Here is a 19,057-nt window from a genome sequence, read left to right on the forward strand (position 1 = left end):
CTGCAGGATATGTTGCGTTCGTTCACCCCAGCAAAACATTGTGAAAGAACTAACTTTGAAGTGTAATCTTAAGCACCGCACATCTCAACTTCTGGCTGAGATACAGCATGTCTTCAGTCAGGTGGTCACGCATTCCTGAAAAGGGAATAAAAGACTGGGTGTTCATAATTGCGTATAACGAATTTCATAGGGTCATCTGAGTTGCAGAAAAGAAGGCACATGTGAAGTTGAGCATGAAGCAACATCTCCTATTTCCTTTGATCAGCGCGGAAATTGAGGGCGGGGCACCCACAAGGAGGACAACGTACAGAAAAAATGTTTTCACAGACTGCATAGAAGTGAGGTGGATTACATTCCATTACCCGCGCACATTGTCCTCTCTGAAGATGCAGGTTATACTAGCCATGCCTTGTATAATGATGTGTGAAGAAACATAGTACAGATAGTAAATATTATTCAAGCAGGTGACCTAGAGTGTAGGCAGTGTCAAAGAACGCAATACCTTTTGAGGGTATTTGCTTTTATTGCAGGTGAAGGACGTGCATAACATCTCGAAATTAGCTCGCGTTCCAACTCGGACGTGCAAGTGGTAAGGTATAAAGATGGACCGGAAAGCTGGGGAACGTAAAACGCCGAGGGTAAAGAAAGAACCCAATGAGCGTAACAAGGAATGCAAATTTTGGCAGTGGGCCTTTTCCTAAGCAAGGCCACTAGAGGTATGCAATTTTTGAAACCTGCTATGCTCGCGTTTCATGTCTGCACCTGTGGCCTAATAGAAGATCGAGGTAAAGGTACGAGTAACCATACTTTGTGTAAGATTATCAAGCAGGTAGGTTTTTATCCGATGGGACGCCGCGTGTAAGCTGAGCAAGCAACATTTCTACCTAATGACCGACTGCAACGGAAAAAGATGCTTTGTTATAAATTACTATACATGCAGTAAAGCGTGCAACGCTAAGCCAGACGCTCTATCTGGTATGGAAGAAATCAGAGAACATATGACTTAAAGGGGAAATACAGGCTGACAATATAACCGATGTCAGCGCGAATGCGGGTGAAGCGATTGGCTACTCGGATGCCTGTCAAGGATACAAGAAAGCCGGTAAAGTAGTCAAGAAATTTTTCACAGAAATCAGTACGAGGTACAAGACAGTTGTAGAGCAACACACCGGCTATGGGGACACCGCTAGAAGGCGATGAGGGGATGCTCAAGAACAATTTGCAGCACATCAGGTTATTTGATATGTTGATATGTACAAAAAATGCTTCCTTTTTTATATCACGAGCAACATCATGCAGACGTGGTATATAACACTCAACAAGTGGCCTCCCGCTTAGACCCAGAAGTCTGCAGCCATTTTGTCATAGCGGATTACAAGGTTAACTTCGCGGTTGTTTTGCGAGTATCGATGAGCACATGAACAAGTGCCTTTTAAGTCAACGTTTAGGAGGATTTTTTAAACGCGAATGTTTGCTTGCCGCTTCATCACGTTACAGGTCTTCGCTACTAACTGCTGATGTCTTGTCGAATTTACAAGTTGGCGCATTGGGTACGAGTACTGGGTAGACAACCATGGTCATTGGATAAGTGCAACTGCGCATGCGGCACTTGATAGTTGTACGAAGGGACACAAGTACAAGAAAGAAGTGAAGGCGGCATGAAAACATTAAATTCAGCTACATAGAAGTGAAAAATTCGCAATCAAAAGAAGCAGTGTGCAGCAAAAGAAGGTAGGTATGGCACCAAAACGTGTATTTATCTTTGAACATTTTGTAACATAGAACTCTTTCTACAGAGTTATACGTGCGTAGACATATGTAGGCCAGCCTATGGCTACATATGTGTGGGTTTCAGTGACATTTAAGCACTCTTTAGACGGTTCATGCACACATGTAATATTTGCGCAGTAATAACCTTTCTTTTATATTTACAGAAAAAAATGGTGCTGTATGAAAATCTTCGTGCTCGCCTTTCTTGTTTGCAGACATACAAATATCAATGTTCTTGTCAACTTATTTAAAGCTTCTTGCTCCTTTCCGGCTTATATATATATTTCAGGTGATGAATGAAAATATTTGCTGCACTTTGTAATGTAACCACACAGCAGTACAAAATGTTTCCATCTCAAATGTCTACTCTACCTCGTGAAGCATTTCGAGCGCGACATGTCACTTACGTGGTAACTCGTTTGCCTGGAAATACACAATAATCGAAGCAATTATTTGCCTCTGCTAGGCTATGAAACCATATGGGACCATTCCACGAAAAAAAAAACAAAAAAACCATCGCTTCCCCTGTCGAGAAAATGGGGGGGGGGGGGAGGGGTAAGCGAAGCTTGTCTTGTGTGTATCTGACCTTCGTGGGGATTTACTTTCTTTCTTTCTCTCTTTCTTTCTCTCTCTCTCTATCTTTCTTTCTCTCTCTTTTTCTCTCTATATGTTTCTTTCAGTCTCTCTCTTCCTCCCTTCTCTCTCTCTCATTATCTCTCTGTTTCTCTCTCTCTATCTATCTTTCTTTCTCTCTCTTTTTCTCTCTGTATGTTTCTTTCAGTCTCTCTCTTTCTCTCTCTTCATTTCTATCTCTCTTCCTCCCTTCTCTCTCTCATTATCTCTCTCTGTTTGCTTCTCTCTCTCTCCTTCTCTTTCTTTCTCTCTCCTTCACTTTTTATTTCTTTTCCATCCCTGGTATGCGCCATTGAGCTTGAACCCTTTCTGCACTCTCGCCAGGATTGGCCGACTTTTCAGCGTGACACCACCACCACCACTGCCGACCCTTGTCAGCCTATAAAGCTTCGCTCAACACCAGCGCTTCCCCCTGTCGAGAAAACGGGGATTGTCGTGTGTGTCTCTGATCTTAGCTGTGACTTTTTCTTTCGCTCGCTCTATGTTTCTCTTTCTTTCTCTTTCTTCCGTTCTTTTTCTCTCTTTCTTCCTTTCTGTCTCTCTCTCTCGCTCTTTCTCTCTATTTTTTGTCCCTGGTATGTGCCATTGAGCTTGGACACTTTCTGCACTATCGCCAGGATAGGCCCACTTTTCAGCGTGACCCCACCACCGCAGATGCTTGTGAGCCTATCAGGCTTCGCTTAAAAAATGACCATCCCGGCCCTCCGAAAGTGGATGTCCAGCGAAGCTGTTGAAAACCACCACTACAACTGCATAGAGGGGGTATGCAATGCTATGTGGCTTTAGAGTAGTAGTAATAGTAGTAGTGCCATTTTAGAGTGACGGGAGTAACGGTAATTTTACACAACACCCCCCATGCAGGGCTGGAACAACATTGAAGCCAGTTGCTATGATGATTAGTTTATACACGAAAGGCTTGGGACGTCACACCCTACATCGCAAGCTGTCGTCGCCGCGGCAACTTGCGACGTCGGTTGTGGTCGTCGCGGCAGCTTGCGCAACACTAGACAGTTTTAGTTTCACGTACAGTCAACCACAAAAGTTTGCGGACCACGCGAGCGCGTGCCAGACTGCCTATCCACGCCACCTAGCGGTACGCCACCTAGCGGCGACAGGGGCGCTCTCCCGGATATGAGCCCTCTTGGTACTCGCCTGCCTGTTAATTTTTTATTCCCGTGCATGACATTGTTAGTTCGTTGTGTTGACGCAGAGCGCTGTCTGCGATAAGACCGCCACATATCTGGCTTGATAGCAGTATCGGAGCAATCACTGCAACCTTTGTCGACTGGTGTGCCAGTGGGTAGATAAGTTTCACGAAGCGCTGCGACGATTTTTTTACGCGACGTTTACTGGCGCACTTTCATTGGCAGCATCTTGGTCTAATGAGTGTTGCTGCTTCTGCGTCTTGAGAGAAAGGGTAGGGAGGTGTTTCACTGTCATCAAAAATAAAGAAAAAGCGGATGCATAGAAAATTTTCTTTCACACATAGGCGCATCTTCGCATCAGTCGCTGAAAACGTAGTAGACTTGCTTCAGGCCACGTGGTGATTGCCTATTTGGAAAGATGCCGCTGCGTGTTGCACTTGACGAAAGAAGGCACATTGTGCGTTTATTTATAGAGGGAATACCTCAGCGCGAAATCTGCCGCCGAACCAACAGGAGCCGGACTGCCGTGAATAGGATTATTCAAGCTTTCCGCGACGATGACAGATTCACAGATATGGAGCGCAGTGGGCGTCCAAGGGCCACGACTGAGGAAAAGGACCGCCTGATTACGGCCGCCATCGTGGCTGATCCTTAATCTCGAGCTGTAGCGTGAGACACTCTTCACCAGAGGAGGCAGAGATGGCGGCGATTGCCCTGGCAATCACAAACCCATCAACCAGAATAATCGTCACCGATTCTAAAACTGCATTCAAAGCCTATGACACTGGTAAGGTGTCCAAAGAGGCCGCCAAAATTCTGCAAGCAGGCAAAGAGAACGTACCCAATGACCTTATTAGAATAATATGGGCGCCCGCTCATACTGGACTCACAGGGAACAAGATCACCAACGAGGTCGCCCGAGGACTTACACACCGGGCCCCAGCGCAGGCATACTACTCCCTGTCCAAAAAGCGAGACTTAACCACATACAGAGAAATTCTACAACACTATAGAATGGGCAGGATAACTTTTCCTCCCCCCCATAGATCTCTCACAAAGACGGAAGAAGTAATCTGGCGAAAACTGCAGACGGGTACCTTCCCAAACCCGTATATCCTACACAAATGGCATCCTGAGGTGCACTCTTCGAAATGCAAAAACTGTGAAGGCATAGCGACCCTAAATCACATGCTCTGGGCTTGCCCAGCGCTAAACGGTCTACATGGGAACCAAGAGTCATGGGAATCCTCCCTTCATAGCCAGGAAGAACATGCCCAAAAACAAGCCATCTGTCAAGCCCAGGCCGCCGCCGGAAGTCAACTGATTCCGGCCGACGTCTAGGGGGGAGGTAGGCGGTGAAAGGGGGAGCTGCGTCTCACCCCGATCACCCATACTCTCTGACGGGTGCAAATAAAGTGCTTTCTCTCTCTCTCAAAGTGCAGAGGATATCCGAGAAGCGCTCTCGCTCACGGTATCGTCTGAGACTGTAAGAAGAAGGCTGAGTGAGCTTGGCCTGCAGTCTTTCGTAGCAGCACAGAAGCCCTGCCTCTCACACAGCCAGCTACAAGAACGACTCATGTTCGCTACAGCAATGAAAGATTGGACAACAGAGAAATGGGGCGATGTCATCTTTAGCGACGAGTTAACTTTTTCCACGCGCTGGGACCAACGGAAGCGGGTTTGGCGTCCACTAAACTGCAGGTGTGTTTACAGTGTATTGGCAGTTAATTCACGAAGCTAATTCTGCATCACAACATGTTTCACGTAAAATGAGCTTTTGGACATTACGAGATTTTTCTGTAGTGGTATTATGTTGAAAACATTAACGATTGTTTCATAGTACTACTTACTCTGAAGCTAATTAAAAGCTGCCAGTGGGTCTTTCAGTACTGTCTAATGATGTTTGCACGTTTTCTATTGCAACTCTATAACAGCATTATAAAGTTCATACGCAAGAGGAATCACAACATTTTTAGACGCGCCGCTGGAACCCAATTGTATGCTATTTCTTGCAGATATCTGCCTAATTACACACAGAGTGTTCTATCCAGTGGACGGTGTTCCGTGAGCGTGTGGGGAGCAATCAGCAAAGATGGCCTTGGTCCCCTTGTGCGTCTGGAAGGGCCTTTCACTGCGTCACGGTACTGCGACGTCATCACTAGACCCCTCGTTCCGTATGCGCTGGACGGTCCCTTCAGCGACGGCTGCTATTTTTTTCAACACGACCGCAGCCCGATCCATAAAGCACGTATCGTCCAGTCATTGCTAGAAGAACATGCTGTTTGCCAGCTTGAGTGGCCTCCATGTGGCGCCGACTTGAATCCCATAGAAAATGTCTGGGGCATGTTGAGGAAACGGCTGTCCACACGAGCCAACCGCGGCCGCACGGCCGATACGCTGTGGCAAGCGATCGCACAAGAATGGGAAAGCCTGCGCGGTCGACCGGAGATTACTGAATCTTTGTACTAGTCGATGCCCACACGCATCAATAAGGTGCTAGAAAACGGCGGACATTTCACTTCCTACTAGATCATTGAGAGACCTATGTTTCATGACACTTCTGTAAATGTCTTGTGAATAAATTCATCCCCTTCAGACACGAATTATGATGCACTGTCTGCAAATGCGTCAAATGTGCATGGCATCATTTCAAGACGCTCACTATTACATTCCAAGAAAGAAGACGAAGCAATGTGCTGTTTTGTGCGAGTTTCAGTAAAAAAATTAATTAGCGTATAGCTCATTATCTAATTATTCTGAAATCCGTCAGCTTCAATGCTTGCATAAAAAGAATCAACTATTAGGCCCGAAACGCATGCACACTTGCTTTTTCGGTTGTATTCGTGTCGACCGGAGAAAAAAAATAGTCTTGACGTTGGTCTTGGAACGCGGCACGTCGAACGATTGTCTAACATGGTAGTGTCTCCAGCAAAGTGATCATCTGCAGCAATACGCAGGACAATGAAGTTAACTGACCGCTAGTTGTCCCATCAGGAAGCGGACACGAATGTGCACACTGAGTTTTAGGTCATTTGAAGAAACACGTGGCGTGGGACGCGCCTCCGAAGTTCGAGTCCCCAAACGAGGACGCCGTGTCGCAAAGGGTTATAAAAAGAGTCATCGCACCCGATTATTTCTTATTTTTCGAAATGTAACCACTATAGCAGCGCGGTGGTTCGGGTTTTGCGCAGCAAAACCTGGGCGCAGGCGATCAAATCCCGGCCGCTACTGTCACTTAGCGATGGGGGAGGAACGGAAAAATTCTGCCTACTGACTAAGCATCTGTGTCCCATGGCTGCCTCACCGCTCACTCACGCACTCACGAAAAAAAAAAACAGCGTGGCTACGTGAAAATAGAACTGATAACAGCCGAAGAATACGCTGTCTGATTGCTTGTACTGATATTCTGCTCTCAAAATATAAGCAAGTAGCCCTGGCTAACAAAGAGCGCGTCACGTTGAAAGAGATAGGTAGAAAATATTTGCGCACAGTGCGAAAATAGACAGGCCATAGATTTAAGGAGGGATGCGTCTTCAACGTAGCGCTGCTGTCGATCGCTGGTGACGTAGCGGAAGTGTCGCGAAGAGGCTCTTGGCCACGCGCTCGCGTGGTCCGCAAACTTTTGTGGTTGACTGTACGTAGAAGCGCTACGTAGAAGCTGTTCACACGATATCCCTAAATAGCCGAGAGCAATTTCAAGATCGCTTCCAACCGCGCCGACGGTGCGTGTGGTTAGACATCGTACTGTTTTGCTACGTGTTTGCACTGTTCGAAGTCCACGAGAGCACAGATAAATAATGATGATCACAAAGAAAGCTGGGAGGCATTTTGCAGCTTAAGAGCACGCTCTAAAAAACATTTACGCCCTTTGGGTCGTATCTTGTCCCCAAGCAATATACGTCCTCTGTCTTGTCCGCATTTCCTTTCTCTAACGCTGCGAGCCCGGTACTTCCTAGTCACGAAAGGCTTGCACGTTATCAGCGTCACACAGCTTTCTTGACAGGAAAGTAGCGAGCGCCGAGTTTTCAAGAAAGGAAACGCAAGAAAGGCAGATGACGATTGTTATTTGGGGCCAAGATACGACCCAAAGGGTGTAAGCCTTTTTTTAGATTGCTGGTAGAAAGCAAAATTGCAAGGTAGCACGGCCACGTTGTTTGCGAAGTGCGAGAATCGTGCTTTGGCTTGGATTGCGGCTCATCTTCAACAAACTTGGCTGAAATAGCGTTCATGTCTGCCAGCAGAGGGTGCAAGTAGGTATGCGGAAACAACAATCTGTACGTTGTCAAGGCCTCCGACAACAGACTGGTGCGCACGCGAAACTATAGGCGTCCCACGCATGCCACGCGTAGCGTACGTAGAACTCTCACGTTTGCGTGCGCAAGGCTTCTACGTACGTGAAACTGAAACACTCTACTAATCTGTACCGGTAAACGTACGCGGGGAGCGCTACGTGCTTCGCATTGCTATCACGAACGCCTTTTTATCAATTATTTGGTTCGGATGCTTGTTTTGAACTTGTTCTTTATTGCAACGTGTGCGGCTCGATTTGTTGTCTGCATGATGCAACGAATGTATGTACTGTTTGCTTCACTTTGGTGAGTGCTTGTAGCCTGTGCCTTTCGGGGGTATGAGTCATTGTATGTTTTGTTTGCGGAAGCAGTTATCAGTGCTTACGGGGGTATGAGCCATTGATGGTGACAATTTTCAGCCAACGGACGCGAAAAACCCCAGGATCCTAGCCATATACAGCTTCTCTGTAAAACAGTTAATTGTATACACGTGATTAAACATTTTTAGCACACAAAGTTGACAACTACATCAACCGCAACATGGGCTTCAATAATTGTATAAACACTTCTTGAAGCATGAATTCATAGTAAAAAAACAATTCTACCTTTTTGGCCACCTGGAATATGAAGAAACATGCGCTTCGCATCGCGTTGGTCAAATGTTCCGTTTAGGTAGATGGATTTTCTGTAAAAAAGAAGAACAGATGTAAGTGACGAACATGCATCATAACGTGAATATTCCTAATACTTCATTCCGTTTTCGTAATGTGACCGCAGCAGGAGAATGGCAGTTTGGCTTATATTCATCGTTTCATCCACTTCACATTCACGGCCGGGACTTCCGGTGCTATTATATAGCCATATGGGCTCGTTCGTGCACAGGAACTGAAACAGGCAGAAATGCGTCACTGTTAGCTACTAAATACTAGACTTCCTAGTTTTAAGAGTATAAAGTTTCTCGTATAAATGAAACATAATAATAGAGTGAGATATTGATGTTTTAGTTGTATATATTAAGGTACATATTTTCTGTACATATTTTTGAATGACGATATATTACCACTTCTGCCAATGGTGAAATAAAACTAACTTGCAGGCGGCTCGCATGCGCAGTATCTAAAATGCAGCTCATACACAACAAAGAAAAATAAGGCTAGAATATAATGGACTGATGTGAAAACGTGTTTTTTAATGATAGTATTATGGTTTGGAGCAGCTGGTGAAGCTTTCATACAAGTAGATATGAAACTTCCACGAAAATCGCAAGATATGAAATGAATTTGTCCACATTATGTACAACCTATGTCAGCAAAAAAATTAAAAATAATGTCGTGTTGTTGTACTGGGACGACGCACCGTCCAAAAATAGTGAATTATTCTGATACCTGAGAATCCATGTCATAGGACTTTCGAGACTACACCTTCAAAAGTGGCCACGGTAGCTATAGTATGTCGTCGACAATCTGAAGGGACAACTGACTTTGCACACGAAGGGCATCAGTTTCTTTGGAGCAATAGTATGAGATGGAGGGATTCAATGCGGCTTGAGTATTTACCCAGACATAGGGGCATCTTGCACGAGGCAGCTACATTTCTTCGCGACGCCCAGCTGAAGAGTGAACTCGTCACCTTTTATAATCGTTTCGAGCTCAAAAACTATCCTTCCTTCTTGCTCTTTATCTATTTGAAGAACTGGGATCGCTCGCGGTGAAAATGAGTGAAAAGCAGCCATGCACTATCAAAGAGCTGTTCAAGCACTTCACTGACATGAATGTGAACTTAAAAAAAGAACTTGATGATGTGGAACAGAGTGTCACATATATGAATGAAACCTTCGAAGAACTACGGGTGACTCAACAACAACTGGATGATTTAAAACGAGAGCATGCTACTTTCAATGCAAAAAAGGAACGATTGGCACAGTCGCTGGCCAGCAAACAGAAAAAACTTACTGAACTGACGTAATACAAAGGGAAAATAATGTGGAGATAAAGGGAATCCCACAGAACCAAAACGAATCGCTGGAAGAAGTAGTTAGAAAAATTGGAGACAAAGTAGGGGTCAGTATTCTGTCGTCAGACATTGACGTCGTTCATCGTGTACCAGCAATAGAAAAAAACAAAAGCAACGTCATCGTGAGGTTCATATCGCAAACAAAGCGTGACGCCCTGTTATTCGCCGCAAAAAAGAAGCATTTCATGGCCAACGAAATAGGGTTCTCCGAAAGTGATGCAGTGTTCATCAACGAGCACCTTTGTCCCGAAAACAAAGCTCTGCTAGGTAGGGCCACTGCAAAAAAGGAAGAGAAGAACTGGAAATTCATGTGGGTCGCTCAGTCTAAAATTTTTGCAAGGAAGACAGAAAATTCGACAGCTATTCGAATTGCAACAAGGAACTACCTTAGAAAATTGTGTGACTCAATAACACGCACGGCATCGGACGTTACAATCACTATGTGTATTTCGCCCCACAAACAAGCCAGTTTGAGTTCGCACCAGCTTCATATCCTGCATTGTAACATCCGAAGCTTGCACAAAAATCATGATTCATTATTGTCCTTACTGCCGCGCCTCAAAAGTTGCTACAACATCATAGCTCTATCAGAAACTTGGTTAAAAGAATGCGAATTTATAAACATTCCTGATTACAACTTTCTGTCCCTCCCAAGAGTGGCTGAATCTAGAGGTGGTGGTGCGGCACTGTACCTGTCATCAGAAATAAATTTTAGAAACTGGATGTCACGAAAACAAAAACTGGTGAATAGGAGATACGTTTTGTAGAACTCGAACACAAACTTGTATCTGGCGTGATATACAGGCCACCAGACTCAAAACTTCAACCATTCTTGGATAAGCTTGAAAGAACCATAGCAAATTCAGCAAACACAAGTAACGAGGTGATCTTATGCGGAGATTTTAATATAAACGTTGCCGATCAAGGCAACATTGAATATCAAAATCTCATATCGTGCTATGACTCTTATAACCACATTACTAACCCTACAAGAGTCACAGCAACCACGTCATCTATATTTGATCATATACTTAACATAACAGACTGTTTACCGATATACAGGGTGTTTCAGCGAACACTTTCAAAAATTCTTGAAGGTGGCCTTCGGCAGATAGCACAATTCTAATTCATGAGCTGGTCTACTCGAAGAGGCGGACATTACTTGCACAAGAAATTGAAATGCATAATCGAATAATTAACAGAAATTCGCTAATTAGGTTTTTACCTAATTACCTGTTGGCCCATATTGCAATTTACAAATTGTAGCCGTGGAGTTCTCAAGGCGGATCCACTTGGAACGAATTCTCGGGATGACACCAGTTTCGAGATATTAATTCCCGAACTTTGCGGAGAAATGCATTGACGTTCCAGTTAGGTTCTTAAGAAAACGTCGCTTTATGCATTGAAGCACAAAGTTAACTGGAACGCCAATGCATTTCTCCGCAAAGTTCGGGAACTAATATCTCGAAACTGGTGTCATCCTGAGAATTAATTCTAAGTGGATTCGGATTGCGAACTCCACGGCTACAATTTGTAAATTGCAATATGGGCCTTCAGGTCATTAGTTAAAAACTTAATTAGTGAATTTTTGTTAATTATTCAAATATGCATTGCAATTTTTTGCGCAAGTAATGTCCGCCTCTTCGAGTAGACCAGCTCATTAACTAGAATTGCTCTATCTGCCACAGGCAACCTCAAATAAATTTTGAAAGTGTTCGCTGAAACACCCTGTATATCCATGTACCCTTGTATGACTCTAAAATCAAAATTCAAACAACTCGCTTGGCAGAAAGGTGGGACTACCTGAAAACTAGGAAACGTTTAGAAGAACTGAATTTTGCTGAAATTAATCACGCCGATGTCAACCAAACATATTAAAAATTCTCTCATCTATTACTTTACAGCTGTGTTAAACAAAATATAAGCTCACGCAGAGCCAGGTACTTCTGGATTCTTATCTGCCCCTGCATGACAGACTAAATACGCATAGCAAACAAACAAAAAAAAACATTGGCATAATAAACTGAAACAAAAAAGAGACAGTGATTATTACAGTGCTCGATATAAGACAGCGCGCAATCTCCCTCTTTCTATAATGCGTAAGTGTAAAAAAGAATATTACAATACATTATTATAAAAGCAATAGGAAATTCTAGACATTTGGCGAATAGTGAATTCTGTCATAAAGCCAACAATGCAGTGCAGTATACTTCCTGATAGCGACGCGTTAGGCACTACTGAAGCAGATCTTGCCGAATCATTTAATGACAAGTTTGTAAATATGGGCACCACTACACAATGCAACCAGGGTGCGCATGACACAGAGTTTGTTTCATTTTTACCTCCTCCTCAAATGAACACATTTATTTTCTATGAAATAACAACAGCGGAAATCATAGATACTGTCAAGATTGTGCCATCAAATAAGGCCATTGGTCACGATAGTCTACCTGTAAGCTTACTCAAAAACAACATTGACATCTTGGGTCCAGTGCTTGCAAACTTGTTCAATGAATCCGTTCTATCGAGTGCATATCCTGACCAGCTCAAGATTGGAATAGTGGTAACAATATACAAAGCAGATATTGCAAATGACTTGGTGAATTATCGTCCAATAACTATTTTATCACGTATTAACACGCTCTTCAAAAAACTGATCGCAAAGCGCGTCACAAGCTATCTTGAAAAATACCGCCTACTTTCAAACGCACAACACGGTTTTCGAACCGGTTACTCTATTACAACTGCCGTAAACTCACTAACAGAAATTATAAACCAAGCACTTAACAAGAACTACTTCGCACTTGGCCTGTTCTTGGATATTAGAAAAGCGTTTGACTCAGTAAATCACAGTAGACTACAAAAAATTAGAACAATATGGTTTTAGAGGACAAGCACATGGCTTTTTTTCGCAGCTATTTAACAAATCGTAAGCAATACGTAGTACTTAGAGGCTTTTTTCGCAGCTATTTAACAAATCGTAAGCAATACGTAGTACTCGCGACATACGCGTATAACACCGCTACGCAAGTCACAGCCGGGTTTTCCCCCTTATTCCTTCTGTACGGTCGCCAGCCGTGGCACACTTCTTTTCTTCTTTCTGCGGTTTTACGTGCCAAAACCAGTTCTGATTATGAGGCACGCCGTAGTGGAGGGCTCCGAATTCATTTTGACCACCTGGGGTTCTTTAACGTGCACTACAACGCAAGCACACGGGCGTTTTTGCATTTCGCCTCCATCGAAATGCGGCTGCCGCGGCCGGGATACGATCCCGCGATCTCGTGCTCCGCAGCACAACGCCTTAGCTGACTGAGCCACCCCGGCGGGTGCCGTCGCACACTATCGACGCGCTGCTGCCATACGCTCCAGATGCCTCAGAGTGCACGCCCGTGTCGGAAGCCACCTGTTCCGCTGTAGATTGCCGACAACTAGCCAATATGCCTTCCCAAGAGGAGTTCAGCCGGCGTGTAGCTAGTTGTGGAGTGTGGCGTTCTCCTATATTTAAGGAGGTACTCACTGAGCCCTTCGTTTCAATTCTTTTCTGCCGTCTTCACAGTTTTCTGTATGTTTCTGATAAACCTTTCCATCTCGCCGTTTGCTTGTGGCCACAGGGGTGTTGTCCTGTGATGACGAATTTCATTCAGCTCAATGAATGCAGCGAACTCATGCATGCTCAAAGAAAGAAGGACCACTGTCAAACTTCAGCACATAGGGCAATCCATGCACGGAGAAAATGTCCCTAAGCTATGCTGTGGCACTCGTCACGTTCATTGAAAACAGTTTTGCAACTACAGGGAAACGAGAGTATTCACGCACGACCACTAGCACATATTTTTTGCCAGGCAGAGGGCCAGCGAAATCTGCCGCCAGTGACTGCGAAGGGCAGTCTGGGAGTTGTGTCATCCGCAAAGGTGAACATTTTTTCTCTGAAACAGTGCTCTGACACAGTTCGAAGTTCTTGATTTGTGACTACACTTTCCTGTAAATTGCTGCGAACCACATCTTCTCTCTGATCAGTTTTTGGTTTTGAGAATTCCCCGGTGTCGCCTGTTAGCCAGCTTGATGGCTTGTAGCTGCACTTCCTCTGGGATAACCAGTCTTGATCCCCTGAAGAAAACATCATTGTCTGCAACTGTTAGCTCATCTCTGATCTGGATGAAGGGCTTGAGCTTGTCATCTTTACACAATTTCTCAGAAAACGTCCGATTAGTAGCCCTTAGGGCTGTGATGAGCAGCTGCGTTTGTATTCTTTTTTGTACACCTTTTCTACTACTTGCATTGTCAAAGCTTCAGACGCAGCAAACTTCAGGGCGTAAGAAACGTATTCCTCTATTGTAGTTGCCTCTCTAGGCACATATGAATTTCCTTGGTGGTGGGTGCCTGGAAAGGTTGTCAGCAGGGTTTACATTTCCAGGAATGTGCTGGATGTCAAAAGAGCAGTGCTGCAGTCTACGGCTGAGGTGTTCAAGTCTTGCTGACAGCTTTGTACTCGGTTTCTTGATTATCGACACTAGTGGTACAAGACCAGTCTTTACTATGAGCTTGCCTCCAGCAAGGTACATGCGAAAGTTTTCCATCGTTGATACGATGACCAGCATCTCTTTGTCAATTTGAGGGTATCTCCTGTAAATTACCGGTAATGTTCTGCTGTAATATGGTAATATTTTGGGTGCCCTTTTATTTGGCGTTTCTTGGCCATCACTCCTGTTATTTCCTCAGGACGAGCATCTGTGATTACATATTTTTTTGTTATTTGCATCAAAATACGCTAGGATGCGAGGTCTTGACAGCTCCTGTTTTACTTCATCCAGGGCTCTCTGGTGCTTCTCTATCCAACAGAACTCTGCGCCAGCGTACGTTAGACTCCGTAGTGGTTCAACTATGTGGGCCAGGTGAGGGATGAAGCGCCTGCAGCAGTTAATTATCCCAACTAGGCTTGTGACTTCAGTTGAATTTCTTGGTGGTGTCATCTTTGCCACTGCTTCTATTTTCTCAGGGTCAGCACTGACTCCGCTAGCAGAGAACGCGTGAGCGTAGAATTTTAGGCTCTTTGATCCCAACACACACCTCTTCCCAGCCTATTCTAGGTGCCTGAGCACCAGCTGCAGTCACCGATCGCACTCTTTAATTGTGTGGCCTGAGACAACGATGCCATCTCTGATGATGGTGCAATCGTCGTTAGGCAGCACTTGTCATATGGCATCCTTAAATATCTCCGCAGCAGAATTGACTCGAAACAGGGGTCTCGTGTACCTTCTTAGTCCCCAGTGGGCGGAAAACATCAGTACTGTACTTGAATGTTCTTCCAGCTCTAGCTGGTGGTACCCCTCGTTGAGATCCAACTTGGAGAAGTGTGCTGCACCATTCAGGAAGCCGATGAGATTTTCAACAGTAGTTCAAACAAGTTCTTTGTCGACGTCTGCGAACTAACAAGTCGCTACAAGTTTTCTATGCTGTACTTGATACTGTTCGAGCGTTTCTTCTCGGTTATACCTTCTTGTCGAAAAACATGGCGCTCATAGACGGTGTTCTTTTTGAATGCGAAGTGGTCCTTCAGGCACGCCACGGCATGTCTGTGTCGTACATAGCTTCTCCGCCGCGGTGGAGCAGCATGGCGCGCTTGCGTGCGATATCTGTAATCTGGTATCTGGTGGAAGGGGATCGGCACCTCTTATCTGGTATCTGGTGGAAGTTATCTAAGCTTGCTTGCCATCTTAGCCATCTGTCAGCCAGCGATGTTGGATCCGAGTGTGGATCAAAAGGCGGAAGGGCAGGCAGGAGCATCTCCATGCTTCTTACTTGAGATGTGTCACGGTGACCGGACTTGTATCTTGTAATAAACACTTCTGACACCGATGCCAACAGAAAAACTTCGTTCATTTGTACAAGAGTACCCGCCTGCCGCCATACCATCTCTTTCAATTCCCTTTCTAGCTACGGCCCACTCTCGTCTTTTCCGGCACTGCGCCTAGGTGGCACTGGCTTTCGTTTGCGAAAACACTACAGGCGTCACCGCAGCAAACCGCCGAATAGATATCGAAACGTAAAAAAAAACACAAATCAGCATACAGTAAGGCCAACCGTGCGGCCGCCGTACCTTTCCGTTGCCCCATAGAGGTGCGCGGCGCATCGAAGTCGAGTTAGGGTCCTGTGCCCATGCACGCGGTGGACGCTCAACATGAAACTTTTTTTCTCGTTTAAAACAAGAAGTACGCTGATTAAGCTTTTAGAAATAAATACCTTTAGTGCACCCTTGCAAGTGATATCAAGCATGCATACTTATTTGGATGGCATCACCAATCTATGTGTACGTGAACATTAGGCATTTCTAGCATTTTTCAACGTTTGCGCCTCTTTCACTTCAAAAATATTCGCCCATCGAATTGAACGCTTTTTTGGCAATCTTAGTGCCAACATTACAACTATGATGCAGTTGTATTTTTTCTGTAAAACTTGTAGAAATGTGTAATAATAGTCAAATTTGGCCCGAATTCGCCGCAATGCTTCATCACACAGCGCACCTGGAGTAAAAATAGCTCTGGCCAATGGGAGATAATAAAAAAGCGCAGTTACTTTTGTAGAGCCCCGCTAATTTTTAATACGCTTCCTGTAATATTTTATGCAATGTGGTTCTGGTGCAACAAAACTAAGAGGAAAGAGGAAGGGACCGAAAGAGCGCCAACTTACAACTGAATTTATTAAATAGAAACAGCCCTATTTTATACAAACAGGATTGACATTTCAAGCATGAACCAACTAGTCCAACATCGCATTCTGCTGATATTCTATTTTGCCGTTGTATTTCCCATCCTTGGTTTCACCCACCACGACACCATTCAATTTACTGTAAGCGCACGAATACGTTTTGTTTTTCCTTTTTGCAAAAATACTTAGCGACGGCAAATAGTACACCAAAATTATTGGCAATTTTTTAGAAAAGAATCGCAGTGGGTATAGAACAATGTCGGGGACGTTTGGCGTCGAATGACCCAAATGAAGTTATCGTATGTAGAGTCTACAATAAGCGCTGGAATGTTTGTACACGCGTCTGTTCGTTTTGAATATGCCGCTCTCTACATTGAATAAACTGTCAGTATTGACGGAAAAAAATGCTTTATCAGTAGACTTTAGGTTCGGTAGAAATAGCACCATTCAAGGAAACGTTTAGTGTCAGGTGAATGTAATTGTTTGCTTACTTTTGCGATGCTGCCTTCTTTACAGTCTTGTGTATAAAAGGGATGTCGCATGCCTACGCGTGACACGCTCTGCAAAGATGTAGAAAACAGTGTTTGTTAGTTTGCATACAAATATACGGACACCTGAGTAACAGCAAGTGACTATAGAATATTGAAAATGTAATATCTTTTGTTTCACATTTCCAGCTACATGAATACATTGACATCTTGATCAGCCATAAACCTCCAATGCAGGTGCAAAAGTATTTCAAATGACAGATGCTTTAAATTGGAGAATAATAAAACCAAGTCGTTCTGCTCTGCATCTCCTTCCTGATATATTATATTCATGAATTGAGATTTTACTTTAAAAAAGACTTTTGACTCCAGAGACACTCTGCAGCCTGCTGCTGGAGGATTTGTTGAGAAAGGTTCCAGGGCTATACGTGCCTGTGAAGAAGTAGAAGATAATGTTCTCTTCCGCACAAATAAATGTACTCGAAATATTTGACATGCTTACAAGAAAGCATATAGATTATTATGACAAAGAACATCCACAAGAGCAGAAGCAAGATAATTTTTTCGTGTAAAGCGTTTCAACAGAAGCACGTCTAGTCAACCCATAGCGCTTTATCTTGGTGGCCGGTCGTGCTCATCTTCTTCGAAGACATGTTACTTTCATCTGTCCCAGTGAAGTGCTGGAAGCGGAATAAGTGTAGTTCTTGCACGGGAGGGCTGCGCCATTTAGCATTTTTGCGCGCGGTTTCCAGGAAATTGTCTGTCCCCAGAAAAGTGTTCTTGAACTGCTGGTCTCGTTTTTCGATTATGAAACGTGGGTGTCGATTTAGATGAAGGGTCAGGCTCATTGTAATATGTGACGCTTGTTGTTTCAAGGAACAGGATTGCTGAAGGGAATGATGCCGGAGAATCGTTGCATCTTGTCCATAATGCATCATGCACATAATCCATCAACCGGCAAATGTGCGCACCATATGCGGCGAAACGTCGGTGATTCACAGAAGATCCGGAGTAACAAGCCCGAGAAACCAAGCAAACGCCTTTGAACGTCTATAAACCTCCAGATATTTTAATGACCGAGTGTTCGTTGCTCCCTGGGCTGTCGATGATTCCGGGGTGATCTTGTGCAAAACGTGGCCGAGTCTCGGCGCATAACCTCACAAAAAATTAGCGTAGCTTGCACTGGAGGCGCAATGCTAAAGATAGAGCGGAGTTGATGGGAACCTAGCTAGTCCTGGCTCTTGGGCTAGGCTAAGCACTACTAAGTCATCCCCAGCATTTTCCAGAATTTATCGCGAAGCGCAGCCTATTCTTCGGGAGTACGAACTATCTTTGGGCGTCCCATGGCTTCTACTGGTCGAGCGCCGCCGTGCACACGCTTATGTAGCTGTTGCCTCAAGGTCAGCGCATGGGCATATGTAATCGTTATCACGGCGCATGCGCAGATGTCGGCACGGCGGTGGAAACCGGTTGCGCATAGTGTCTCCGAGCTGCTAGCCGACGCCGTCCGCTTTTTCCCGGCGCGAACGCGGGAAACGGAGAAACACGGACGGTGTCGTCAGCAGCTGTGCGCGTTGCCTCGTTGGTGCTGCTACAATTTCTTTCTCTGTCTATCTCACTTTCATTTTCTCTTTGCAGCTCCCGAACATTGCGCGCGCCGAGCGCACGCTCTCCTTCCTTCTCCTTAACGTCCCATGTCAAGGCAACATGTGCACGGCCCGCAGAGGAGGCGAGAAACACGCCGCTCTGCGAGGTGGTTGCTAGGCAACGCAGTGATGTCACAGCTAGGTGAGGTTTTGCGGTAGCAGGTGGCTCTTTTCACGGTTAGCTTGAACAGCTTCGCTGTTAAAGTTTGGCGGAACCAAGGTAAAGCTAGGTGGGGTCGCCAGCTTCGCTGTTTGCCCACTCTTCGCACCACTAGTGTGAAGGTGCCCCTATATTTTTACCTGGCATTACGTACAACTCGAAGTATGTACACATTTAGGTGGAGGAGGAGAGAAAAAATTTATTAAAT

General features: G+C 44.8%; 1 protein-coding gene across 8 annotated transcripts in view; it reads right to left on the reverse strand.

Moving 5' to 3' along the window:
* Positions 1–19,057, reverse strand: part of LOC119458301 (uncharacterized) — a 125,255-nt gene that overhangs the window by 43,198 nt on the left and 63,000 nt on the right. For 2 of the 8 annotated variants that reach the window (XM_049671042.1, XM_049671046.1), the window contains exons 4-5: positions 8,443–8,522; positions 55–135 (exon numbers count right to left, since the gene is read on the reverse strand). The exons of 3 other annotated variants lie outside the window; for them this stretch is intronic. In XM_049671042.1, the coding sequence (XP_049526999.1) occupies positions 55–135; positions 8,443–8,522 (161 nt within the window). Of the gene's footprint in view, positions 1–54; positions 136–8,442; positions 8,523–8,585; positions 8,723–17,046; positions 17,116–19,057 lie in introns of all 8 variants that reach the window. 3 more of the 8 variants (XM_049671044.1, XM_037720135.2, XM_049671043.1) reach the window with 3 other exon arrangements.

This window comes from Dermacentor silvarum, chromosome 7, assembly GCF_013339745.2.
Source record: "Dermacentor silvarum isolate Dsil-2018 chromosome 7, BIME_Dsil_1.4, whole genome shotgun sequence".
NCBI classification, from domain to species: Eukaryota; Metazoa; Arthropoda; class Arachnida; order Ixodida; family Ixodidae; genus Dermacentor; species Dermacentor silvarum.